Source organism: Plectropomus leopardus, chromosome 18 (genome assembly GCF_008729295.1).
Source record: "Plectropomus leopardus isolate mb chromosome 18, YSFRI_Pleo_2.0, whole genome shotgun sequence".
Classification (NCBI taxonomy): domain Eukaryota; kingdom Metazoa; phylum Chordata; class Actinopteri; order Perciformes; family Serranidae; genus Plectropomus; species Plectropomus leopardus.
Window position 1 is genome coordinate 5,873,176 of NC_056480.1, and position 26,170 is coordinate 5,899,345.

Sequence of the window (26,170 nt, forward strand, 5' to 3'; positions counted from 1 at the left end):
CAAATTGCCTAAAAGTCCTGGATTGAAAATGTTTCTGAAGTAAAAGTATATAAAAGTAAAGTATGAGTGTAACCCAATGCATAAAAATAAAAAAATCTTCATATAAATATTCGTGAAAATACTGCTACTACAATAATAATAATAATAATGATGACAATGATAATGATAATAATAATATAGTAGAGTAAAAGTGGAAAGTAAAAAAAGAAAGTACTAAAATAATGTACAAGTACCTCAAATTTGTTCTTAAGTACCATTAAAACTGGTATTTAGAACACCAGTGATACATTTTAAGAAATGTTGATTGTTTTGTCTCTGTAAATAAATAAATGAAAATAAATGTGAGCACAACAATACAAGTAAAAATCTAACATTTTACCGCTTTATAAGTCCTTTTCTTTTGGTTCATTCTTTAGTGGAAAATGTTCACATTCCCCCTCAAACACACAGCTGTCTCTGAGCTGGGCGTAGGTGTCTGTGCCGTTTGTGACTCTATGCACTATTTTTATCAGACTAAAAGCCCCATAACGCCTCCTATCACAGAGGCAGATTCAGTCCTGAACACCACTCAGGGCCACTCGGCCTCGACCAAACACAAATACACTTAGTGAGTCACTAAAGTTGTATTCTGTCTCATCTCACTGATATGTTTTTCTGTCACAAAGACTTCTTTCATACTGTAAGACTGTGCTGCTCAATGAAATTTCTCTATATGGCATGATGGCATTTCAGAGCCCGTTTAAAACTAAAGAATGTGTGTTCAGTCTTTCGACAAATTATAGAAAATAAGAAATTTCAAATAAGGATACAAACTGAATCACTGGTTTTCCTGCATGTGAAATGTACATCTCCCATCTGTTGACCTCAGAGAACTTGTGATGAGATCAAACCTCAACAAAAAGGCTGACGCATCATCTCAGTCTTCCTCTCTGACACACACAACATTTCTTTATTGTTTAGTATTTAGTTTTTTAGCTCCTACTTTTAATCTCTTACAGACATTCAGTCAGATGTGCAAAACAAAATGCCAAAATGCTAATGCACCATTTAGTGTCAATATCATGATGAAATGCTTGCAAAAGTTACAAAACACAGGCTAAAACTAAAAACTGCACAGCTACACACTTAATACCCTGTATATATATCTTAACTGCATTTCTGTGTTTTAATTTAAGGAACTCAAAGGTGCTTGTATGCTGTTGTGCAGATGGCAAATTTTATCACATAACCTTAATCTTGAATTTAATCTTTTGTACTTTCTGATATTTAAAACATCATAATCTGAGAACTTACGAAGATATACCAATGTATTTACTAATTAAATTTATAATAAAACGTCATATTTTAATAATTCTTCTAATGTTTTTTTTTATCAAGAAATATTAATTCGTAAAGTAACTAAAGCTGTAAGATAAATTATTATGAAATAATCAGTAGCCTACAATATTTGCCTCTGAAATGTAGTTGAGTAAAAGTAGAAAGTAGAAAAGTACTCAAGTAAAGTACCTCAAATTTGTTCTTAGGTACTGTTCGAGCTGGCATTTAAAACATCAGTGACACATCTAAAGAAATGTTGATTGGTTTGTCTCTGTAAATTTACTTTCTGATATTGCAAAGATTGCAGAGCAAACCTCATCTTTACGAATCACGCATCCAAAATCTGAGAATCTGGTGCACCGCAGCCCCGAAGGCTTTCGACACAGTTCAAGTACAGAGAAAAGCTGCAGCTGAGCCTCAAACGCAGCTGTCTGTTCTTCATTCTGCATGATAACAACGTGTCATCCAGTCCACAGCCTGCGTAAAAGACCTGATTTGATTCTCACAGCTTTTAATGGCACACTGCGTGGAGTCACTCCTCGTTGACCTTCGACAAAGATATGCAAACAGTTCCTATACACTGTCATTTTCCCCTGCAGCACAGGTGTTGGACACTTGGACGAGCCAAAGTTAAATTTAACCTCCTGACAGATCTCAGCTTTGGCTACAATGTGAGACAAACCAGACTTGGCTCCTTGTCTGTCAGTCACTGTTACAAGCTGTTAACGGTGTCTCACTGGAGGTTTGAATTCCAAGGGGCAGAGGACGACTCTGACCAGTGAGGTCATGAGATGAAAGTGAATTAAAAGTCAGTCAGATTAAAGGATTAAAGCTGCAACATGAAACCTGCGGAGCATCTGTGCCATCATTCAAAATAGAGCAAACAAGAAGCAAACAAAAGAAAATACAGCGAAAGAGCAGCTAGGAAACGCAAAAATATTACTATTAATCTAATAATAAGGTGTTTTTATATACCATTTAAAATGTTTTCTCATCATGTGAACATTATTGTTCAGTTCTGCTGTTTTTGAGTTTTCTTTCCTGATATTCGGATTATTTTGTTGTTTCTATATCTAAAGTACAACAAAATACTTAATTGATCTGTTAAAGTTGCTCTAATGCAAAGCACAGAGAATTATAAGAAAGTAGAAATAAGAAGTATGCAAAAATATAACAATAAAAAATATGTGCATTAGGCTACAATTTAACACCAGTGTGTAAATAATTAAGAATATGAAATACATACATATTCTAAGTATGTGAAGTGTGCAATAAATACTAAAATATGTGCATTGTGCTACATTATAATGTATAAAACAAGTCTGTAAAGTTTTTTAAATATATAAATATGTGTAATTTGCTACAATGCATAACACAATATACACATAACTTGAAATAAGATGAAGAATGTTGAATCTGCATCAGTTAAATATAAATACTCTAAGTGCTATACGTAGTTAAATATGCATGTTTGGTAAGAATAAAATTAGGATAAAACACTGAACATACTTATAAACCATTAAAGTTTACACTAATAACAAAGCTGTAAAGGACTTAAATTAGTGTATTCAGTGGTAAAAGACATACTCTGATTCTTTACTTAAGTAAAAGTATAAGTATTGTCTTAAAATACTCCATTACAAGTAAAAAGGACCCAATTCAAAATGTTATTGGGTAAAAGTACATAAATAAGCAAAATGTACTTTAAGTATCAAAACTAAAGTATGCATTATGCAAATTATGTCCATTCAGAAGTATTTATATTAAAATATAACATTATATTATTCTGTTTAATTTTAATGTTGTAAACAGCAAATGTTAGATTCTTTGTGTACTTCTAGATTAGTTTAGTACTGCATAGTATCATATATAATTGTATTTTTCAATATGTAAAAACTAACTATAAGTGTCAAATAAATGTACTGGGATAATAAAATACAACATCTCCCTCCAAAATATAGTGGAATAGAAGTATAAAGTTGCATAAAAACAGAAATAGTCGAGTAAAGTTAAGTACCAGTCGCTGAAGTACTTGATGAATACTTTTCTATCCCTGCTGCTGTACAGTTCTTTATTTAACTATCATCTGTTACTTTAAGTTATAGGATTTCATTAATGAATTTATTTGTTTCTTTGCTTTTTTCTTTCAGTCCCATTTATACTGTGAATATACTGCAAATATTCTGTCATCTTTTTCTGAGGATTGTACTTTAATACATTTCATGTAATAAAGAATAAAAAATGCATTTAAACCCACAAACTAAATTACAATGCCTACTTTCTCAGAGAAAACTGAGAACTCGGCAGTGCTCTGAAATACTTCTAAGGCAAAAAACAAGAAGCACAAAACATGTAAACATGTGAGAGAGAGAAAAGAAAAGGCTCACCTTACAGGAGAGTAAAACTGTCCTGAACAGCGAAGACTGAGACGTCTTTTTGTTTCCTTGTTTATGGAGACATGTGAATAAGAACGTAAACTGTCTGACAACCACTTGGTGAAATCACATCTCAATTATAAATAGTTTGCTCAGTGGAAGCGTTTTCAGAGATGTTGTTTGAAGTGATGAGCTGTGAGTTACAGTATGTGTCTGCCTCCTCACATTAAGATGCCTTCAGGGTCCGCTGGTGATTCCTGAGGGGAATATTTTAAGTGTAGGAGTTGTATTGATGTGTGCACAGTACACTAAAGGTTAAACATCATTTATGCACGACAGCGGTCTCATTTCATTTACATGTGAAACGGGCAGGTTGTATCACTCGGCTAGATGACGTGTTTTGAAATGCTGTTGCTTTTGGCTTGAGTTCAGGCGTGAAGTTAAACAGCTAGTATCCACGATTCCTGCTCAGCCATGTGGCTCATTCTCAGAGACACTGAGGGTCTTTATTCAGGCTGATATCTCTGCTTCACCACCAGGCTCAATGTGTGACCAGAGATAACATACAGACCTGAATATATGTGACCTGACACTGTAGCGCCTATTCAAACATGTGCACACCAAGATCATTTTCATATCACAAGGTAGTTATGCAAAAAACCAAACTGTCTAGGAACATGAAGAGGAAAAAAATACATAAAGATAACATAATAATCTAACTGTATTTTGATATGTTACTCAGAACTGTGTGAAATAGAAAGCTGTGAACAAGCTGTAGGAAGATTGCAAAATTGCACAAGATCATTTTGGAGCCTGTGTTTATGATTTATTTGTTCACAGTTTTTGGATTGCTTTTGGTTTTAATAGTTTTGTGTTTTTGTTGATATTTATGACATATTTGGCATTTTGATTTAGCACTGGGGCACTTTAATTGTTTTGTCTTTTGATCTTTTACCCGATATCTTTTTATCACTTTTTTCACTGCAAAGCAATTTACCTACAGGTACAAATAAAGGAACCTGAACCTGAAAGCTTACTCACCAAACGATGCAGCGCTGAATATCTGCACAAAAACTGCACCGCTCCATCTGATGGATGTAATGAGTCAAAGTTTGACCAAGGCACTAGAGGAAAAAATCAGAAGAAAAATTAAAGTCAGGAGGATTCGGCCTCTGGGAACCATGAATGTCTTCATCAATTTCATCACAATCTGTCTGATAGCTTTTACGATATGTCACCAAATAAAAGCAATGTATCAGTCTAATGTTGGTATAGATTTAACGTCAGAAGACCACCAAAGACAGTAGGATTCATCCTCTGGGGAATCTCTTTTATACAATATTTCATGGCAATCTATTCATGATTTGTTCAGATATATAACTCAAAACTACAAACGTCAGTCTCACAGTGGTTCTGGAGGAAAAGTCTGAAAACATCTGGGCACCTTGAATTTCCTCGCCAAGTTTCAAGGCAATTCAACTAAATTAGTGAGATATGTCAATAAAAAACAAAAATGTGAACCTCCGTGACAACCACAGAAAAAAAGTCAAAGATTACCAAAGATACAAAGATTCATCCTCTGTGGAACATTTAATGGCTGTACCAAATTTCATGGTAATAAAAGTTAGTAAGAGACCGACCAGCAGACATTCGCCAACAGATAAAGTAAATGTTATCAAGAGCTCATCAAGGAAATTATTATCATTACACACACACACACACACACACACACACACACACATATATATATATATATATATATATTTCCTTTTTTCCTTTATACTTTGTATTGTGTCCTATGTACTTCTTGGTTTTTTTTTTAATATTTACTGACTGCTTACTTTTCCTGTTCTTTGTTGTCATTTATCTTTTGTTGTATTTTTCTGCAAAATATGAATTTGGTTGTTTTTTTGTGTATTTTTCTTCATTTTTGTTTGTTATTTTCAAGTTAATGGGGGTCTGTTTGTATAAACCTCTGGGCTTGTTGACCTCTCCTGACACCTTTTTTTTTTTTTTTTTTTAATCTAGATTTTATAAAAACTGGTATCAATCTGTAAAAAAATGCTGCTGTGTTGTCTCCTGCAGGTGAAACTGGAGTAACGTTACCATGTAAACGTTCACAGATCATCAGTAGAAACTGAATAGAAGCACAGATTGCAGACACAGAGAGGTTAATGGGGTCTCATCATTCACAGAGCGGCCTCTTTGTATGCAGTGCCGTTTTTTTGGGTGAATAATCATTGTAATTCCAAAGTCACCAACAAAGCAAACAGATGCAACAGACAACATGTCCTCCCCCTGGGGTTTCTGACCAGAATCATATCTCTGTGCTAAATTGCAGTGTGGTCACATTGAAACAAGCTCCAGTGTATTTTGTTAGACATTCGATATGCTCTCGAGCCTGTGACAGATGCACTGTGACCCAAACTGTGCGGCAGCTGCAGCAATGAGAGTCCTGTTTGAGGGCAACGTTACCTGGAGCTGAAGAGAAAACAAGAGCGACCACAGGGCTTCTCATATTTGATTGCTAGAGTGCATTATAGCGAGAGGACAGCAAATCCCATGCACACACCTTTGATCCTCTGGCTAGAGTTTACCTCGGAGCTGCCTGAGGTCAGCTCTCTGCTCCGTGTAACATGAAGCCACAGCCAAACAAACACAGACGGCTCCTGAAAACAGAGGCCTCCTGTTAAAATCCAACTGCTTTTTTATGCTTTCATAGATAAAATCCTATTTGCAAGAAACAGGAAGTAGAAACCAGAAACCTGAATAGAGGTCACTTTTTTGTCCTCAGATGCCTTTACAAGTGTTAAAACCTTTGAGTAATTGGTTTAATTTCTTTTTAAAACACGGGAGGAAAAGTCAGTGAAATGTCCACAAAATTTCAAGAAATTAGAACATTTATAAAATTACTTTTCAGAAAGCAATGGAAAAATTTCCAGGGAACTATATTTCATATGGCATACTTGAATATTTGAAATAATTTACAGAATAATTAAATTTTTTAGGTTGTTTCCCTGTTTGTTTATTTATTTTATTATACTTTTTTTTTACTTTCCTGTTTCTTATTATTTTTGTTTGTTTTACTAATTTTCAGGCGGCTTTCTTATACTTTTTTTTCAATTTCTTGCTTAATTTCTGAGCAATTTCCTTTTAAGTAAGTCCTCATTGTTTCATTCCATTTTTTTCTAAAATAAATCAAACCAATTTACCCAGGTTTCAAAGGGTTAAATGTGTTTCCTGTCTTTCTGCTGACAACAAAAAATGATGTAAAATAAAAAATGAAATGTTAAAATAAAAATGTTTGTTTTCAAATCCAGAAGTGAAAGCCAGACTCACTCACTGTTCTAAAATACTGTACCATTTTAATATTTATCTTTTCTTTAGGAGCTACCTATTGTTTGATTTTGTCAAAAAAAAGACCCAAATATTTACTCTTTGGTTCACATTACCTCTGGAAACTAATAGGTTTTTTTTTTATGGTTTAATAATCTACATCTTATGAGAAGATTTTACAAAGTAAAAGTTAAATTTACTCTTCATGGGAATAAGGTGTTGTAAACAATTGTATAAAGTCTTCTAAGAGTTTTAAAGGAGGAACTTTTGTCAAAATCAGAGAAAATAGCAGCATTTCCTATAAGAGGAATTTGTATGGGTCTAAAAATGAAGAGATTTAATTGCATTATGAGAAAAATACTGCAACAGAATTTGTAAAGTGTTTTTGAAGCTTGATCACAACAGAGATAAAAAGGTCAGTATATCTCTGCTGCTAAATGAAAATGATCTGTGCTGCCACCTTCTGGTCTCTCTAAAGGACCAGGAAATACAGACACGTACACGGTATGTGAGGCTGGTTTTAAGGAGTTTTCTATTTAAGATTGCACACAGGTACGGTGTTACCCTTTAAAATAATTTATTTCCAAATGCAAACAATAGATCCTCTCTTTGTAACTGTGAAGGAGAAACTATTGAACGTGTGTTTAAAGATTGTTTTCACACCACTTTTTTCTGGCTTGACTTACAGTCATCTTTCAAAAAATTATGAAAAAGATTTCATACTAACAAATATATGTTCTCATTCATTTTAGCTGGACTTAAACTGACATGCAGTTTAAGTCCAGCTTAACTTTTAAAGATATTTTTAAAGATACAGTTTTAAAACGTACTAGACAACTGTTGAAAATTTCAACCTAAAAATTATAAATTGGCAAAAAGATTAATGAGACATTTGTTTTTTCTCTCATCTCTACATTTTATTTGTTGTGCAATTGAATTCATTTTCTTATAAATATTTTAATACATTAAAAATATTTTAATATTTTTAATGTATTTTCTACAACTTTTATTAATAAAATTTTGAGCATGCATACTCAATATAATGAATGAATGAATGAATAAAGTTGAATTTAAAAATAAAAATAAAAGGCATAAAGTATCAGAAATTCGAAATACTCAAAGTACAAGCACCTGAAAATTGTATTAAGTGCCATACTTGTGTAAATGTACCACTGTTGAACTTCCTTGCAATAAAACAGCATTGATGCAGTTTAATTAACTGTTATCATGCAGCTTCATTACAAAATCTTAAAATATTATATATCCATTTTGGACACTGACAAAAAATCTGAATTTCACAGCAGTAACTGACTCCAGATATCTGCAGGCAGAATGGATATCTAATATTTTCAAATAATAAATACTCGGAGGCCAGTCCCTTTCATAAAGCTTTATTTCACAGATCCCCTGTAACAGGAGGCCTAGGCAGCCGGGCTCATTATACATTTACATACACTGTCTGTGGCCGGTCCTTACAATGCTCCCCATGTTAAATAACTCAATAATTCAAGACAAAAACAACAAACACACACACGCACACACACTGTTCAACTTAAGATAACAATAACAAGATCGTAACGACGGTAATAATAACAACCATTGTCAAATATTATGTATTTCCAGGGTCTTATACTGTATTTTCTAAAATTTGTTACACAGTCAGTCATCTTTAAGGTGCACCATAAAATCTGCATGTGACATTTCAATAAAACTCAACAGATGCTGCACCGGGACACGCGGTGGAGACAGAGAATACTTTTTGTTGCATGTTTTGTATATATTTCAGATGAGAAGCTCCTCCTTGTCCTGTGGCGGCAGATACTGTAACATGTGAATTCAGCGCAGTTCATTGTTTGTTTGGCACACGATTTTTTTTAATAAGCCGCTGTGGTGTGGCATGAATCTCTTAGCTCAAGCAGAGACATAAGGCGCGTCTCCATGGAGATGTGTGTCGGGACTCACAGGACCTCTGCAGGGAAAAACAACAGAGAGATGAAGATGAGAGAAATTAAGTTTTTATTCTTGTCTACCTTAAGTTTATTGATTTTAGTAATACCAAACGAATGAAAGACATCTTGCAAGAAAATGACAAATATATTGTTCATCAGTCAATAATTTAACAAGTAAAATGAAAAATTAGAAGCTGATTCCAGCTTCTCAAACATGAGGATTTGCCACTTTTCTTCTATGTGATAGTAAACTCAGTATCTTTGATGAATATTTAACCCCCAAATGACCATTTGTGTATCAGTTACTCACCACATGAATACATACATACATACATACTCTCTATTACTGACAGTACAAGTGTTTACATTAATCATTGTGCATCACATTTATCTGCATCTTTTCTGAGACGATGTTGTGTTTTCTGGGTTTTGCGGTGGGCATTATTTCCTGTTGCCTTTTTTTTTTTTTTCCTGTTTCGATCACAGCGTGTTTGTCCAAATTGTGCACATGGGAAGATTTCAGATTCTATGTGTGCGTCCCCACAGTGATAAAAGCATTTTTTTTAGTAAACACAATAAAGAAAACAAAAGATATTCTACATTACAAGAAAAAATGTCTTTCCATCTAGAGACTGCGATTAACATAATCTATGAGTTATATTTCCAGTTAGAGGTGACAGAGATGGGTCTTATAAAATAAAAACATACAAGTTTATATTTGTCTTCCTCTGACACAACACCTGTCACATTTAAATGAATCTTGAGGTAATTTTGCATTTTAAGGATACTACATTTCAGGGGAAGTTTGAAGTTTTATAGAAAAAAAAAAAAAGACATAAAATGTGACACCACAAGCCCAATTCTGATAAATTTAGCAGGATGACTTTGTTGTTGCTACTTCCACTGAAAGGGTGACATGTTTGTATTTTCTGATCTATGACAGTGATTCCCGATTTTGGGGTCAGGACCCTCAAATATGATTATGAGGGGTCAAAAGATGATTCATCTCATATAATAAGATTAAATGGATTCAGCTCCAGCTGAAGCCTCTGCTGAATCATCACAGCCTCGTGTGGTGTCTGTTCTCTGTACCTGCGACATGCTGAGGCTTCATAGGGCCTGTTTTCATCAGGAAGGGCTCTCCGCCCTCGAACGCCAGGATGGGCTCGCTGACCAGCCCGCTCTGAGTCTGCGCCGGGTTACCGCTGTTATTCAGCTTGATGATCTCCTCGAAGTCAGCCGCCTCTCCATTAGCCGAGACGCCATTCTGATGAGCGGCGGGCTGGACGCCATTTACAACAGGAGCGGACACACTTTGTGACGGGCTGAGGACCGCTGCATTGGGACTCTGCAGGTTTCCGGCTGCTGAGGAGAAATAATATTAATGAGCAAATACATTTTTTTCAGACTACATTTAAGCGTATATTAGATTGTTTTTGTATTCAAAACATGCAAAAATTAAAAAAAACCTACTAAAGATTGAAAAATATATAAGAAAATAAAACAAGAATACTCAGTAAACATATTCAGTAAAAAAACAAAGTATTTATTGCCTAATTAGGAGTAGGAAGAAGTGAATACTAAAGTAATACCCGTTTTTTATCAATAAACTAAATATTAAAGATGAATATTCCCACTGTTCACCACCATTAATCAAATCAATCAACCAAAAATAAAACATTCAAAACAAGAACAGATCAATGAGAATCATATAAAACAAAACATTACCAATTAAAAACAACTGTTCTCTCTGATCATCCATCTCATATCATTCATATGTTGTTTTTAAAAATGTGTTTTAAATTTGTTAAATATTCTACGTTTTCACAGTTGTTTCATGTTAACATCTTTGACTGTAATACCATGATAATTTGCATTAGTCATCACCGTTATTCAAACATAGAAATTCCTCTCAAATCATAAAGTAAAGTTTCTCTCATTAGAAGCAACTTTTGGATACTATTAGTTAATAGTTCAACGAAAGGTAAGTAATAATTAACTCTAAAATGTTTTCATTGTATCAGAAAAACAGCCTTTTTCACTGTTTTCAGCTTTCAGCTTAAGTTTATAAGAATTGTCTCAACACATGAAGGAACACGTCATCCTTCGGTTCATCACAAACATTCAACGTCAACACATCTGGAGATACAGGAAGGAGATAAAACACTGTGTGACAAATTTAGTGGATAAAAAAGTAAAATAGTAATGTGAAGTCGAGGTATAAAGTGGCATAAAATGGAAATACTCGAGGAAAATACCTCAAATTTGTCCTAAAGCTAAGTACTTGATTAAATGTAGTAGTTATATTCCAGCGCTGGGTTTAACTTTTAGACTGTTTCACAGACTCTTACCCTTACTGAGCTCCGAGTCTTTGCCGTTGACCTGTGGAGAAGCTTTCACATCCTTCTGTGATGATAAAGAACAAAAAGACTCTAATTATTCCAGAAAGTCGAGAGGAAGTTTGGTTTCTTCAAGCTTGTTTAAAAAGGAGTCAAACTGACCTTTTCTCCTGCGTCACTTTTCCGAGTCCTCTTCATGATCTCCTCCAGGCGCTGCGCAGATCACACACAAAGATCGGTTAGTTAGATGTTGTTGTTAAAAGAGTAAAAGCATCGAGATGAACTCGAGTGTGACTCTGAACTGTGAAGACGTTTTTCTCCTCACCCTCTTCCTCTCCAGACGCTCCTGCTCCTCTTTCTGGAAGTGTTTCTCCCTCTCGAGGCGCTGACGCTCGGCCTCCTCGCGGGCTTTGGCCTCGGCCTCCTCCCTCTGAGCAAAGAAGACAAAAACATTCATATGAAGCTGATGAATATGAGTTTCACACTGAAAACAAATAATCTGTTCGCCACTAGAAAAGTCACATGCAGCTACAAAGAGAGCAGAAGCAGCAGGATGTGAGTCATTTAAACTGAATCCGGCTGCACAAGAAAGATGATGGAAATGTTCCCACAGAGAAGAAAATATAAAACAACTGACAACTGCCCAGTAGTCCATTCATCATGTAGCTGAACATCTAAAAAATATATTTCGTGCAAATGAGGCCAAAAATCTTTTTTTCTGGTCCTACAAGAAAATAATTTTAGTAACTAAAACTGTATTTTAGTCTTGACGGATTTTTATTTCTGTGGTTTGTGTTCTGACATGTTAACAGAGCAGCAATTAAACTAAATATATACATTATATTTTGGGGTTAGATCGTGAATAATGCAGACATTTAGGTCACAATTATATACTTATTTTAGACTGATGTATGGCCACAGACGAGTTTCGTAATAACATGTTATTTAGATCTATGACGTGGAGAAGATGAAGCACTTCAGAAAGAAGTTTTGTTTCTTCTGCTCAAGAAGTATAAACAAAATACTCTGCTAAATACTATGTAGGTGTGTGTATATATACATGAGCATGTGTAAGAATTTGTACAAATATGGGACGATATGTCCATCGTATCCATTGTTGTATATTTGTATGTTTATCTTGTGAGACATGAAGATTGAAAACAAATTTCCCTCCTGGGACAACAAAGGCCATCTCTCTATAAATATACAGTAAAGTCAGAATGAGTATAAATAAATGACATTCACATAATTTCTTTAGTCTGAAGAGGAACCCCAGACTTTGTTGTTTGAATAAATGATTCTCCTCATAATGGAGTAATTTTACAGCGTGGTGTTGCTATTTTTACTTGTAACTAAGTACATTTACTTTGCTACTTAATAATAATTATAATCCTAAACTTATAATAATGATAATAATAGGTGTAGTTTTCTGAAAAAAAAATCCCAATCTACTAATTTCATGCAATTTGTGATACATTTCATGCAGAGTTGCTCATCGTCTTTTCCCCCATGTTTTCAAAAGAAATACGAAAAAAAAAGGAAGAAATGACCTGAAAGAAATAGCTTAAAAATTACAATAATTCTGCAAAATAATTTTAAATATAGAATTACAAAAACTTTGAATACAATTCACCTGATATTTTTTCCCTGGCTTTTAAAATAATAAGTTTATTAGTGCCTTTTTTGCGTTTACTGTACTGTAGTGCCGTCTTCTGTCGTATTGATTGAATTGTGTAGAATCTTACCAAGCTAATATCATGTGCAGCATGCTCATATTGACAGGAGTTTAAAAATATATACATATTGTATTTGTGATCTAAGCAGCTAACTAACATTTTCTCCAGCAGGTAGCCTACAATTTATAAATCCACTTAAATTATATAAAATAAACTGCACTGAAACCAGACCAGACCTCTAACTGAGACAGGCCTCTATTTGTGGGCTAGTGAAACGTACTGAGTGTTTAACTGGCTTTTATTTTAAATTTTAGGGTAGTTCTTCCACCACTGTTCACACTGTGTGTTACTGCATCTCTTGACCACCAGGGGGCGGCACATGCTCAGTCTGTTCTGCGGCCTTCAGGCCGGAGTTGATATTATCTGAGTAACTCCATTACACGCTTCACTGAGTATTTAGATTGAGCACCAACAAACAGATGTGTTGAATAAAAACAAGAATTATGACATGTGCATAAATCACATCTGCGTGCAGAACTTTTGTAACCTGCTGCTGTTGGAAAATCTGCACATTTAACCAGCGTGCACTGACTTCTGACTTCTGATTTTAAACGCACAAATCTTCAACAGTCACACACATTTTCAGTTTCAGTTTGAGAGAGTGCGGCACTTGAGCTCTAAAAAATACGAGGCCTCTCTGCTCTCGAGCTGTCAGGGTGGAACAATGGCCCGATTGAAGGGGAAAAGGGGAGTCGAGCGTGGCGGAGTGCTTCAGGCGTACACTGACGCTGCTTATCTGCAGAGAGCGAGCCGAGTGTACGAGACAGAGGCAGCACAGGCCTGTCACTATCTCCCCAGATCACAATGGCTCCCTCAGCCTCCGCTCATCACCATTATGGAGGTCACCAGCTGGCATCTGCCCGGGCAGACAAGGGGCCTCTGACTAACAGGGCTCACGCTCCGTCCGTGACAGCAGCACATACTCTCCTGCTTTAATCTGCCCAGATGCCAGACAGTCAGTCAGTCAGTCAGTCAGGGGGTGAGGGAGGCAGAGGTTTGGGCTCACGTATGGTATCAAGCCCCGACAGCTCAGGCATCCTCGTACACATTAATCTGCCCAGATGGTAAATGGGCTTACTGCATGTGGGGATCAAAGGGATTCATGGCGGTTAATGGAAAATTAGAGGGTTTTCAGAGCGTACAGTATTTACAGTTAAGAAATGATCCTGTGTCTCCCTGAGGACGTGATGGGCTTCACAGCAGAGAGTTTAGTCCGAGGCTGTGGGTTTGTTTCCAGTTTGAGGTAACAATATTTCATTACAGTACTTAAGTATTTCTCCCGAATAAAATTTGTACTTTTACTCCACTACATTTCAATCCTTAACTGCTGATACTTTAAATAGTAACTTTTATTGTAATTTTAATATTTTAATTAGATTCTATATTATTATATTTCCCAGGGCACTTTGATATGTGTTTCTCCATTTTTAAGATTTTAGGGTTTTACTGTTTACACACTGCACTGCTCACTCTATCTATCTATCTGATAACCCGGTGTTTTATTTATTATAATGTTATTATTGATCACAGAGACCTGAGTACAGTAGTAGTGTTGTTCTTCTCATGTAATGCATGGCTGGAATAATAATATCGAATCCCTTGAATTTCCTGAGCATAAATAAAAACTACAAAAAATCTTGTTTGCAGACTCAAAGAAGTATTCCTAGTTTGAATGATGTAGACTACAATAGTTTTGACGACAATTAATCTTTCCTGGTGACTGACCTGTTTCTGCAGCCTCTCGTTCTCCTCCTGTTCGGCCTTTGCTCTCTCCTGCGCCTCCTTCTCCTCTTGAGCCCGCTGGGCCTCGTCCCTCAGACGCTGTTGCTCCGCCATGAATCGAGCCTCCTCCTCTCTGCGCTTCCTCTCCTCGGCCTCCCGTGCCATCGCCTCCTCCCGGAGGATCCTGAAAAGACGTGTTACAAACAGTAAGAACATATTAAATATCTGCAGGAAGATCAGCAGGAACCTGAGAACAACCTTCAGTTCTCTCAGGTGTTGTTCTTCACTACCTGAGGCTAGAACACCAAAAATAAACCGTCTTTCAAATGAAACAACAGAATGGGAAACAAGTCTGATATTTAAAACCTCCACTATTAAAAAATGTGAAAAAAAACAACAAAACTCTAATGTTTCTATGAAAAAAAGTTTCAAATTTGCCAATAATTTTCTTAGTGATGTAATTGGGTATTGGGTATATATATATAATATTCAAAACACTGTAAAAAATCTTTAAAGTTAAAATATTTTTTTATCTTTGAAATGTTAGCATCTAGGCTTCCTTAAAATTTTACGTTGACTGAACTTAAAAAAGCCAAAGTAAATCATTAGAAATTGACCTCAACTTGTCCCCTCACATTCAGCCAACTTAAAATTTTACTGCAGCCCGCACACTGACTTTTTAGGTTTAGAACAAGTGGTTTCTTTTTACAGTGAATAATAGTGATGTAATTTGGTCATCATAATAATAGTAATAATTACGGACTTACGTAATATTATATCAGTATATTTAGGTATTAAATAATTAAATTACGTTATATGAAATTAATTGAATAAATAATAAATTACATTAATTAAATGAAATTATATGACGTATTAAAATAAAGACAGTGCTCAAATGGTGTAAGTGCATATAAATAACTCAGTAACAACTGATTTTTTAGCAGCAGTTGGACAAACTGACATTTGTCTACAGGCAACATTATATAATAACAAAATTCTCACTAGATAAGGTTTATGATCACTCATGTTATTTTTTTTAATTCTTTCATTTATTTGGGTTTTAATGCAGCAGTTCTTTCATGGAAGTTTCTCATTTTCCTGCAATCAATGCCAAATTCACAGAAATTATTATGAAATTAAGGATTTGTAAAGTAAAACATCACCAAATTGTCTGTTTTTTTGTCAGAAAAAAATATTTTGGCAAGGTGAGGAGGGATAAAATAACCTTACAGTGTGATGCAATATAATGCAAGTTTAAAATGTGTTTTTTTATTGCAGGACTGTTGTATTGAATTACATCATGTTGGAAAGTGTTCCTGTTACTGTGTCAAACGCTGTGTGTTTAATGTCTCTTGGCAATAAAGATTTAATTTATTACGTCAGAAATGCTTCAAAGTATTATCACATTGTTTATGGACACTGAATTAAATTATATGATGAACAAGGAGGCGTTATGATGTTGGCATCATATATATCGAGATTAGGTCTGACCTGTTCCTCTGCTCCTGCTCCAGACGCTCCTGCTCCTCCCTCTCCCTCTGCTCTCGGGCTTGTCTGCGTTTCTCTGCCAGGACACGAGCGGCCTCCTCCGGGTCGTTGGTGCCGGCTGACGGCTTGCTGGCCGGTGCAGCCGGGGTGGTGGATGCGGCAGCGGGGGCGGCTGCGGGTGCAGCAGAAGGAGCAGGATTACTGTTGGAGGCTGCAGCAGGAGAAGCGGCTCGCTCTACATTTGGAGCCGCTGGAGAGGCCGCTGATACAACCGCTGGGCTGAGTGAGGGAGGTGTAACCGGTGCAGAGGACACCACGATGGCAGGAAGATTACTGGAGTCTGTTTGAGAGGAGACAGAGAGGTCAGGTGGTGCTTATGTCTCTAAAAACACAATAATATGGAAGCAAACATCTGGTTTACCGAGAACCGATTATTAAAAACATCTGCAGAATTAGACTGACTGCCAGTGATACATTTTTAAATCATTCGTCACGTTCCAAAGATTCAACATTGAATTTTATTTTCATAAAAGAACAATTCCCAGTTAAGTGCCCATCGTGTAAAGCAGATTTATCAATAACAGACATAAAGAGCTCTTTTTTCATGAACCCAGCAACACAGCACAGATTGCAGTCAAGTGCGCCCTGCCAAGTCAGTCGGGGGTGTGCCAAATGCACTTTTTGTGTTTTTCATGCTGTGACAATCAGGGCCAATCACATTTTCTACTTCCACTCCCTTAAACCACAGTGCGCTCCACTTCATGACACACTGACAGTTTGGAAACTCCTGTGGAGAGTTTTCCTCACAGGAAACTTTTTGCACTGTGTGCTTTTGGGATGTTTAAGGATAATCACGGACAAGAAGGATTCAAAGTCCTTGATGCTACAGTGTATCCCTGCTCCTTTTCCTCTCCCCTCAGTTTTTTATTTTACATGATGTTATGCATCCATCCTTCCTATGATGTCTGTCGTCCCTCGTCTTGTCTGTTTGCATCAAAAAAACAATAAAAAAAATAAAGTATTAAAAAAAGGTGAAAACTTTATTGTGCACATAAGCAGGGAGGTTTCTGTGGTTATTTGACAACAGTCTGGCGCAACTACACACCGTTTAAGAGTAATTGTGGTTTGACAGTGTGCAACATCACTCCAGTTAGAGACCAGTCAGTAAAGCTGTCGGAGATCAGAGAGCTGGTGCGAACCTGGCACACTCTCCGCAGTAATCACACTGTCCTTTAACACAAATGTCGGCCAAAACCTCTAGGTCACCTTGAAGCTTGGATATCGTCTCTATGGTAACCATACTCACTCTTTTTCTCCTCTGCAGTGTCGGGCTGCTGGGGTTCGTGGCCCGTTTCCACGGTGACCGCAGTAACCGTCTGGGGCTGCACCCTGGCGGGCGTCTGGGCTCGTTTGGGTCGGGTCTTGGTGCCAGGGGGAGGAGTCTTTTTGCCCGTCGGGGTCTTGGAGGCCGCTGTTGCTGCCGGCACCAGGGGGGACAGGGGCCGACTCTTGGGGGCGGCAGGAGACGGAGGTCTGTTTTTGGGCTTCGGGGTGCTGAGGAGAAGAGAGGAGGTGGAGGTGGAGGTGAAATATGAGTCAAAGAGAGAGTTGGTGGCACAGGAAGATGATGTTTCATGGCGGAGCAGGAAAAGGTAACGAGGTTCCCGGTGCACCGCATGAAGCTGATATCTGGGTCATGTGGAAGATATGAGTGGGTCCATAATTATTTGGCCGCAGGGGGATGTAACCTGAGAGGAGCGGAGCCATCAGTCAGGACAACCCCTCTCTGTCTAACAGACCTGCGGTTGGCTCTCGGCTGCTGGCTGAACGGCGTCCAGCAGAGTCTCTTTTAGTAGTTAGATTATAGCACCTTGGACCATCTGTCAGACATTAACCTGCTCCGAGGATAAAGCTCCAGCACCTCTCTCTCTCAGCCTCTCCTGCTTTAACTAACGCCTCTGGAAATGTGGCTTGAAATAATAAAAACAGACATATTTTTAAAAAGTTTGGTGTTTCATTACGTATCTACAAAAATCTGAGTGAAAATAAATGCTATAAACTATTAGAAAACCAACTTCAAAACAGCTGTTTTTGAGGATAACAGCATTTCTCCAGACTGTGTGGGCGTGGCAGATCACGTTTTGATTGACACCTCCTCGTATCCCACCTTTGTCAACTGTCTCTAGTCTCCACGACAACCATGGAGCAAAGCAGAGTCGGAGTGGTACAGCTCGATCTGCTCCAGCCCTCTGACTCTGGGTGCATTCGTTAATCCAGTCTGAAGCTCTACACTAAAAAGAGAGAGCTGTTGTTCAAAGTCACGGAGCGTTTTCTTTCTCCAAGAATTTACCAAATGTCCGGTTTGTGCCAAAGTGCTCCGGCACTCAGAGTGTTACAGGACACACCCTCTGAACTTTCAGAATCAGAAGATTATCAAAATAACACATTTTACTCCGTCACTGAATGCTGAGTTTACAAAATGCTTTTTTATCGATGCATAACGTAGCACATGTGACATGAGCTAAGATGCAGATTAGTATCAAAACTATGAATGCAATGATAAATTATGGCACTGCAGGGTTAGCTAACGCTAGTGCCATATTATAAATTAATTCTTATTATTTTATAGCTTTCCCATTTGGCACATTCTCACTGGTGTTAATCTAATGTTGATAAAAGCCAGGAAACAAACACAAACACTGCGTGCTGCACAATTAACGTTATGTTAGTCGAAGACTTGAAAGGAGCGTTGAGGGATTTCAGTTGTTTCGATTTCAGGATCAGGGATAAAGATGCCAAAATTAACCCAACTTCAGGAAAGAGAGGAAAAACTAAAATGACAATATTTCAAATTTAGATTGAGGTTAATGTGTGATCGCTTTTTTATGCTTTTTATTACACATGTAAGACCCTAAATTACATATTTAGAAGGTTTTGGGTGATTCGGGTCCCATGAGGCTTTAACTAATGCCTCAATATAGAATTAATTTAGCATTTTTTCTAGTTAAAATACAGGGTTTTTTGCGTGATACCTGCTCTCTGGCCTGGATCTCTGGGTGGTGGTGGTGGGTGACGTCGTCTGTCTCTTCTTCTGCACTTTGTCTTTTGTGAGAGCGCTCTTCTCTTTCTCATTCTCCCTCTCTTTGTCTTTCTTCTCTTTCTTCTTTTTGTCCACCTTGAAGAAAAACAATAACCAGTAATTTCCTCAGGCTGAGGCTATTCTTACTGCATAGACAACCTAGTTTGATGAAAATACCATGTTTCCAGCTGTGAAATACTTCGTTAACAGTAGGGATCACATGAAAAATGGCAACAAGCTACATAATGTAGAATATCAATATATATGTTCATAAAAAAGCTGTTCAAACTTTAACAAGCGCAGGTTTAAATATCAAATATAGGTTTCCATTCCTGTTAAATAGGTTTGATGGATCACTGGAAATTAAATCATATTTTTTCATCTGAAGTGAAGTATGTTTTATGCATTATGTATTTATGTATTTTGACGGTCTGTTTTAGGGTATGAAAGATCCAAAAATAACAGACAACAAAACCACAAAAGATCAGCTTAAACATTTCTGTTATAAAACATATAAATAAAAAATAAAAAACCCAGAAAAACAGTGCATATGTTCACAGCAGGTTTGTGAGTCATTCTTTGTGCCTACCGGTGTGGAGTTTCGCCTGCGCTGGCGCTGGGTGATGTCCGGCGTGCTGGCGGAGGAGACCCTCCAGCGCTCGGCGTTCTGGTGCGGGTGGTGATGGGAGCAGGCGTTCAGCGGGCTGGCGGAGACTGAACGGGAGCAGTGGTGAGAGTCTGAGTGACACATGAACATGCAGAGAGCGGCAGCAGGGCCGAGGTCAGGGCCCCGCACACACACATGAACACCATGCAGAGTGATAATGAAAAGTCTCACAGTGACATGCTGCGACACGACGACTCAATCCATCTGACAGATACGGTAACGATGGCTGAGGAGGAGGGGACTTATTTTACTGTTCCTGATGGGATCTTATTGATTTCACTCATCTTTCATTCATCTTTTAGTTATTAATCCACCAAATTTTATGGCTTTATTCTTTAAAGCAGCAAAGACCCCTCAGGAATCAACACAACAGCTATTTGGATAATCGATTAATCATCTCAAAAGAAAAAATGACAAAAATCTGCTGGTTTCAGCTTCTTAAATGTGAGATTTTACCAGATTTTCTTTGTTTTATATTATTGTAAAATCTAATCTTTAAATGTTGTTTACTGCTGTTTTGACAAAATAAGCATCTTAAAGATGTCATCTTGGGATCTGACAAACAGCAGTGTTTCGACATCTTTAAACCAAACGATGAATCGATTATTCCAACAACAAAAATGATTGATTTAGTGATACTGAAGATAATCTTCTGTTGAAACCTTATCTTCAGTGGAACTAAACAACTGACGATATTCATTAAGCAAAAATGTCAGATATTTGCTGGTTTTAGCTTCACAAATGTGAGTTTTTGCTGGTTTTCTCAGTTTCATTTAATTGTAAATTTATTATCTTTAGGTTTTGGATATTGTTTTGATTAAAAGAACATGTTAAACACGTCAATTTGAAATCTGAAAAAATGTGGTGTGTATTTTTCACTGCCTGCATACATTTTTAGAATAAACAATTAATGATTAACCCAACAAATAAATGACAGATGAACTGATATTTAACATAATCATTAGTTGCAGCCTTCCAATGCATCTCCAACTGAACAAAATATTAACACAGGGTTTTATATACAAATATAATAACATTAATGCAGAGAGAGGAAGAGAGAGGAGTAAGAGGGAGGGAAAATATAAATACTGAAACAATTTTTTTATAAAGCAAAAATGTCAAATAACTGTTGGTTCCAGGTTTTGCTGCATTTCCGTGATTTATATCATTTAAAAAAATCTTACAGTTTTGGACAATACAATCGATTTAAAGATATCACCTTTTGGATATGAGAAGCTGCAGGGTGCACTTCTCACAGCTTTCTGACATTTTTGGACTAAACAATTATTCAAACAAACAACTGACAGATTCTTATTGATATTGAAAATAAATTGTTGTGAAGAAAACAATCTCACCATGAGGTCTTTTTGCATTTTTTTTTTTTAGGATAATTGATGGACAAACTTCTAAGCTCACTTTAATGAACACTGCAGAGAAGTGCTTGAGAGAAAATGTAAATTTGAAAATCTAGAATTCATGATAAAAAGATGAACTCAGTCATGCGATGAAGTTCACATGATATGATCAAAAGCTCCAGAAAAGCTATTATATGAAGCGGTGAGATTGTTTCTTAACTTCTTTGCTGAAGGTAAAGATTGAACTTTGAACATGTCACTATAGGGTTATATTTTATTCAAAAAAACCTGGATAGAAACAGAGAGATTAAAGAAGAAAGTGCAGGACAGAGAGGGTAAAGATAAATACTGGAACAAAGACAAGAAGAGTGATGATTTTAGGTCAAAAAAACTCATAAAATGTCCTAAACAGGGATCTAAGGATGACCAAACACAGTATTATTCCTCTGTCCTAACTATCCACATGTGGTTTCACACTCACAAGAGTCGCTGTTGTTGAGGAGGGTGGCGGCGCTGCGACTGCGGGCCAAGAAGGACAGCGTCGGCGTCATGAGCCGCTCCACGATCTTGCTCTCCCACGGGCTCAGACGCAGGCTGCGGGCTGACACAAGAAGGTGCCGTCAGTATTGTGTTACTGTCAGAGCGACAAACCGCAAACACACCCCTAATATCTCCTGCATACAGTCTGTCGCACAGGTGAATGCACTCACAGCAGGGGGTGAACCGCTGCTCACTGATGACACACACACACACACACACACACACACACACACACACACCACACACACACACACACACACACACACACACACACACACAGTCTGATGCCAGAGTGGAGCTTTATGCTTCAATCATGTGCTGCTGGAAAACTGATTCAGAGGAGGATGAAGCTGGAAAGTCTGAGGATTATGACAAAAAAAGCTAAAATTGCTTTTTTCAGTAGAAAACAAACACCATTCTCGTGTGTTTATTTTACCAGAAAAACCCTCATCACTTCTAAAAAGCACTGAAATCGAATAAGATGCACAACGGCTCACGTTACACAGATTTTCCACCAGCACGTGAATGAACACTTGATTAAACATCTCAGAGGCTCTGAAAGATTCAAAAGTCTCACTGACTGACTTAAAAAGTCAACAAATTAATGAAAGAGATTTTTTTCTATTTACTGATGATGATTTAGAAAGTCAGCAGAAAAGCTCACTGTCTTACATGCAGAAGAAATTAACTTGCAAGAGGCTTATAGCTCTGTTTTAGCTTTTAACATTGATGTTTTCAAGAGGTATCGTGTTACTACAATTTAAACGATATACTGATGTGTTGTTTGCAGCTAAGATGGTTTCTACATTTCTAACATTTTAGTTTTCACCAGTTGTGGTGAGCCATAGTTGTCAACTCTTGTGTCATTTCTAATGTAAGCTCACTTATCCTAACGAAAACACAACATCGTAAGTTGTATTTGAAGGAAGCTTTAGAACAAATCAAAGTTTATCGCAACGGTTTGATTTTTGCTGCTTTAAGCAGTGATTTTATTGGTTATAATGACACTGTAGTCACCAAAGTAAACATAGGTGTGCAGCTAAAACAGATATGGGGCAACAACACTTTCATCAGATGATCTATCTTTTTTACATGGACCCAATAATGAGTACAAATACGTTATGTTGCTAATAATCCCTTCTTGCACAGTCAAACCGTGAGTGTTGTTTGGTGGATCAAAGCTGTAAGCTGTGATGTTGTCGTTATGAGCTTTGGGGGTTAAACTCTCTGCACGATTATCTTATCACTTGTGCTTCTTTAATTTTGTTTTCAGATCTCAACGACTTGGTGAGCACACTGGTTTTTAGCTCCACACACTGAGGTTCAACTCATCCAGTGAGATTTTTACTGCAACGAGAAAATGTTTCTGTAACTCCAGTCTGCACAATCAGACACCGTCACACTCAAAGAACCAGAGAAGCTCAAACAGGATGAATGACCGACCCTTTTCCCACGTTACACACAGTTTCAGACATTAGATAACAACACACAAATGTTAATTTCCATTACTTACCACTCAAAAAAACACATCATGTAAAAAGCCAGCATGGCCGTTTACTCGACCCCAAATCAAACCCAATGCAGTGCAATCAGTTTCTGTGAGTTCAGCTTTTAGCGAAACACACTCTGACTTTAACACCAGTCTGGTATTACACAGCGTGAATCTGTTATGTGATGATCAGCACATGTGACGTCCAACAACAGCAGAATATAATCAAATGTTCTGTAATGACGGGTGGAGAAACATATACACATAATAAATCATTCTTCAAAGCAAACTTAATGCCAGACAGTAAATTTGCTTAAAGTCAGAGGTCTGCGCCATCTTTGATTCTGTCAGAATCAAATCAGTCTGGTTAGAAACTGAAGATGCCTGTGTATGAATTTTACACGAATACTAGAAAACCCTGAAAGGGAATAGACAGAGAAAGAGGCGATGAATGATGCAGAGAGAGAGCTCAGATTCAGAGACTCTTCACACAGAATATTTTACAGATGACGCTCTAACGTCTTCAACAGCAACCGAAATAAAGAAACAAACGTTTGAAGCATTTTCTTTCAAATAATTTAAACTTTAGACCCGCAGACAGTGAAGGAGAGCAATATGTGTACTTAAGTGGGTTTTAAGGTACTTTACTCCAGTACTTTCATTAGGTTTGCAAATCGTACGTACTTTCTTTAGTCGATTAATGTAAAATGAACAATCAATTAATCACTATTTGAAAAAAAAACATAACAACTTATCCTAAGTCAAAGATAACAGCAATATATTGCGTGTATTTTGACGGCATTTCACAGCCTATTGATTAATCGATTCAATTTCACGTGTCCAATAGAATTCTTAACAATGTTTTTTCACACTTACATGTTTTATTTTCTACGTTTTAGTTCACTAGGAGGGTTTCCATTAACCCTCAAATTGCGAAAACTGAAATTGTGAATATAAACTACGCCTAATGGAAACACGTCAATTTCGAAAAAATTCCCATTTACTGTAAAAACGTTTTTACATGAGGTGGTACCTCAGGTGATTGAAAAAAGCCATATTTCATAAAACTGAAATGGAAACACTTTTTTGGCTTTTATAGGTCACATGATGCTATGGCTATGTGCTTGTTGGTAGGAATGCTGAATCCACAATTCCTCTGTGAAATCGTGGACAATCACCTCCCAGAAATCCCTCATATGTGGCGGCTCCCTTGTATAAGGGGCTCGCCTTTCCATTATCACGCGCATAACACGCCTACATCGCCTTTGATTGGAAATAATGACGGCTGGTGCGGTGGCTGCAATAGAAACAAACCTGACGTTTTGAACGTCCATCGCCATGCTTCTTGTAATGTTATCGCGAGAGAAGAAGTCGCATAGCATCAATCAAAGGAAACGCAGTCATCTCACAATTGTGTTTTATTGACATTGTTGCGCAAATCTGTAATGGAAACCCACCTACTGTAAAGTCCTTGAGTTACCCAACTACTGAACTATTCCTTTAAAATAAAAGATTTGACTTTTTTAACCACCACTGGCTGCCGTGATATTATTTAGTGTTGCACTTGAGCTCTTTGAGGCATCTAACTGAGTAAACATCATGTGGGTTTTGTTTTCTTTGTGCTGTTAACTGTTCTGTTCTTTCAAAACAGAACAAAAAAATACAGACACGCGAGTGCGCAGTAGATGATAATGTACAGATGCACACAGATTTTACCATCTCACTGAGATCTAATGGATTTCGACATGTTGTCCAGTATCCTGTTTGTCATGACAACAGCTGACAACATGCTTTGCAAAGATGTATTTTCAGAAACAACTCGACCGTGTGTCCTGCTTCCTCTCGGTGCTCTACTGTAGTGCCTCACCGTGTTGGTATGCACGACACCTACTGACACACACACGATAACAGTGCAATCACAACAATGTTTTTACGCATTTAACACTAAAAACACTCCTTGTATCACAGACTGGCCTTTCTTATGCAACAGTCACCTCTGCTGTACATTATCATTTTTACAACATGTTTTATGACTAACTGATAACACGACTACCTCCCGTTGCTAGGCAACAGTGGTTTCCCCTCCTCCTCTTCTTTCTCCAATGCGGCAAGAGGAGGCTGAGCTGAGCTGCTGCCTGGTGATCGACTCTTCACCTGGAGGCAGATTGATCTATAAACGTCACCCCACCACCACCCTGTTACTGGTACACTGCTGCAGAGCGTCTCCCAAGGCCCGAAACACGAGTTCTGATATCGACTCAAATATGATTCAACTCCAAAATTGTCCTTTCATGTTCCCGCAGTGTCTGTGTTATTAGTGATTATCAAGCACAAAATCTGAGTCTCTATTGTGGCGATGGGGAGCCGAGAGCCGAACTGCTGATTGCACTGTGGGTGATATGATCAGTAATGACACGTTATGAGGCGTGACGAATCTGAGATGAAGACAGTGCTGCTTATGTACATGTGGAAACTCAGGACTCTGATGGGATGAGTTTGATATAACAAGTTCAGCTTGAATATTGAATATTTATCTTATAACAGCAGCGTGCGGCTGCCACGACAAAAAAAACATCTGCTCAGTTTCTCCTTATAGCGTAAGTTTCTTGCTTTAATGAGATCCTTTTTTTGTTATAACAAGATATTTTTCATGTTGTGACATATTTTCTTTAGTTTTACTACATACTAAATTATTGTTGTCTTACAAGAAACTTTCAGCCTGTCTGTCTGTGCACCACTTTGATCCAGAGTGAAATATTTCAACAACTACTGCATGGT

The 26,170-nt window shown here is 37.2% G+C and overlaps 1 protein-coding gene across 4 annotated transcripts in view; it reads right to left on the reverse strand.

Annotated features, from left to right (window-relative positions):
* Positions 1-8,403: 8,403 nt before the first annotated feature.
* The window catches only part of LOC121957583 (MAP7 domain-containing protein 1-like), a 53,830-nt gene continuing 36,063 nt past the window's right edge, over positions 8,404-26,170 (reverse strand). For 2 of the 4 annotated variants that reach the window (XM_042506225.1, XM_042506222.1), the window contains 11 exons: positions 21,845-21,964; positions 19,931-20,079; positions 19,295-19,437; positions 17,569-17,816; positions 16,266-16,602; positions 14,778-14,958; positions 11,642-11,746; positions 11,479-11,529; positions 11,329-11,383; positions 10,070-10,342; positions 8,404-8,997 (listed from right to left, as the gene is read on the reverse strand). In XM_042506225.1, coding sequence (XP_042362159.1) covers positions 8,987-8,997; positions 10,070-10,342; positions 11,329-11,383; positions 11,479-11,529; positions 11,642-11,746; positions 14,778-14,958; positions 16,266-16,602; positions 17,569-17,816; positions 19,295-19,437; positions 19,931-20,079; positions 21,845-21,964 — 1,673 coding nt within the window. In that variant the 3' untranslated portion in view covers positions 8,404-8,986. The remainder of the gene's footprint in view (positions 8,998-10,069; positions 10,343-11,328; positions 11,384-11,478; positions 11,530-11,641; positions 11,747-14,777; positions 14,959-16,265; positions 16,603-17,568; positions 17,817-19,294; positions 19,438-19,930; positions 20,080-21,844; positions 21,965-26,170) is intronic. The other 2 variants (XM_042506224.1, XM_042506223.1) reach the window with 2 other exon arrangements.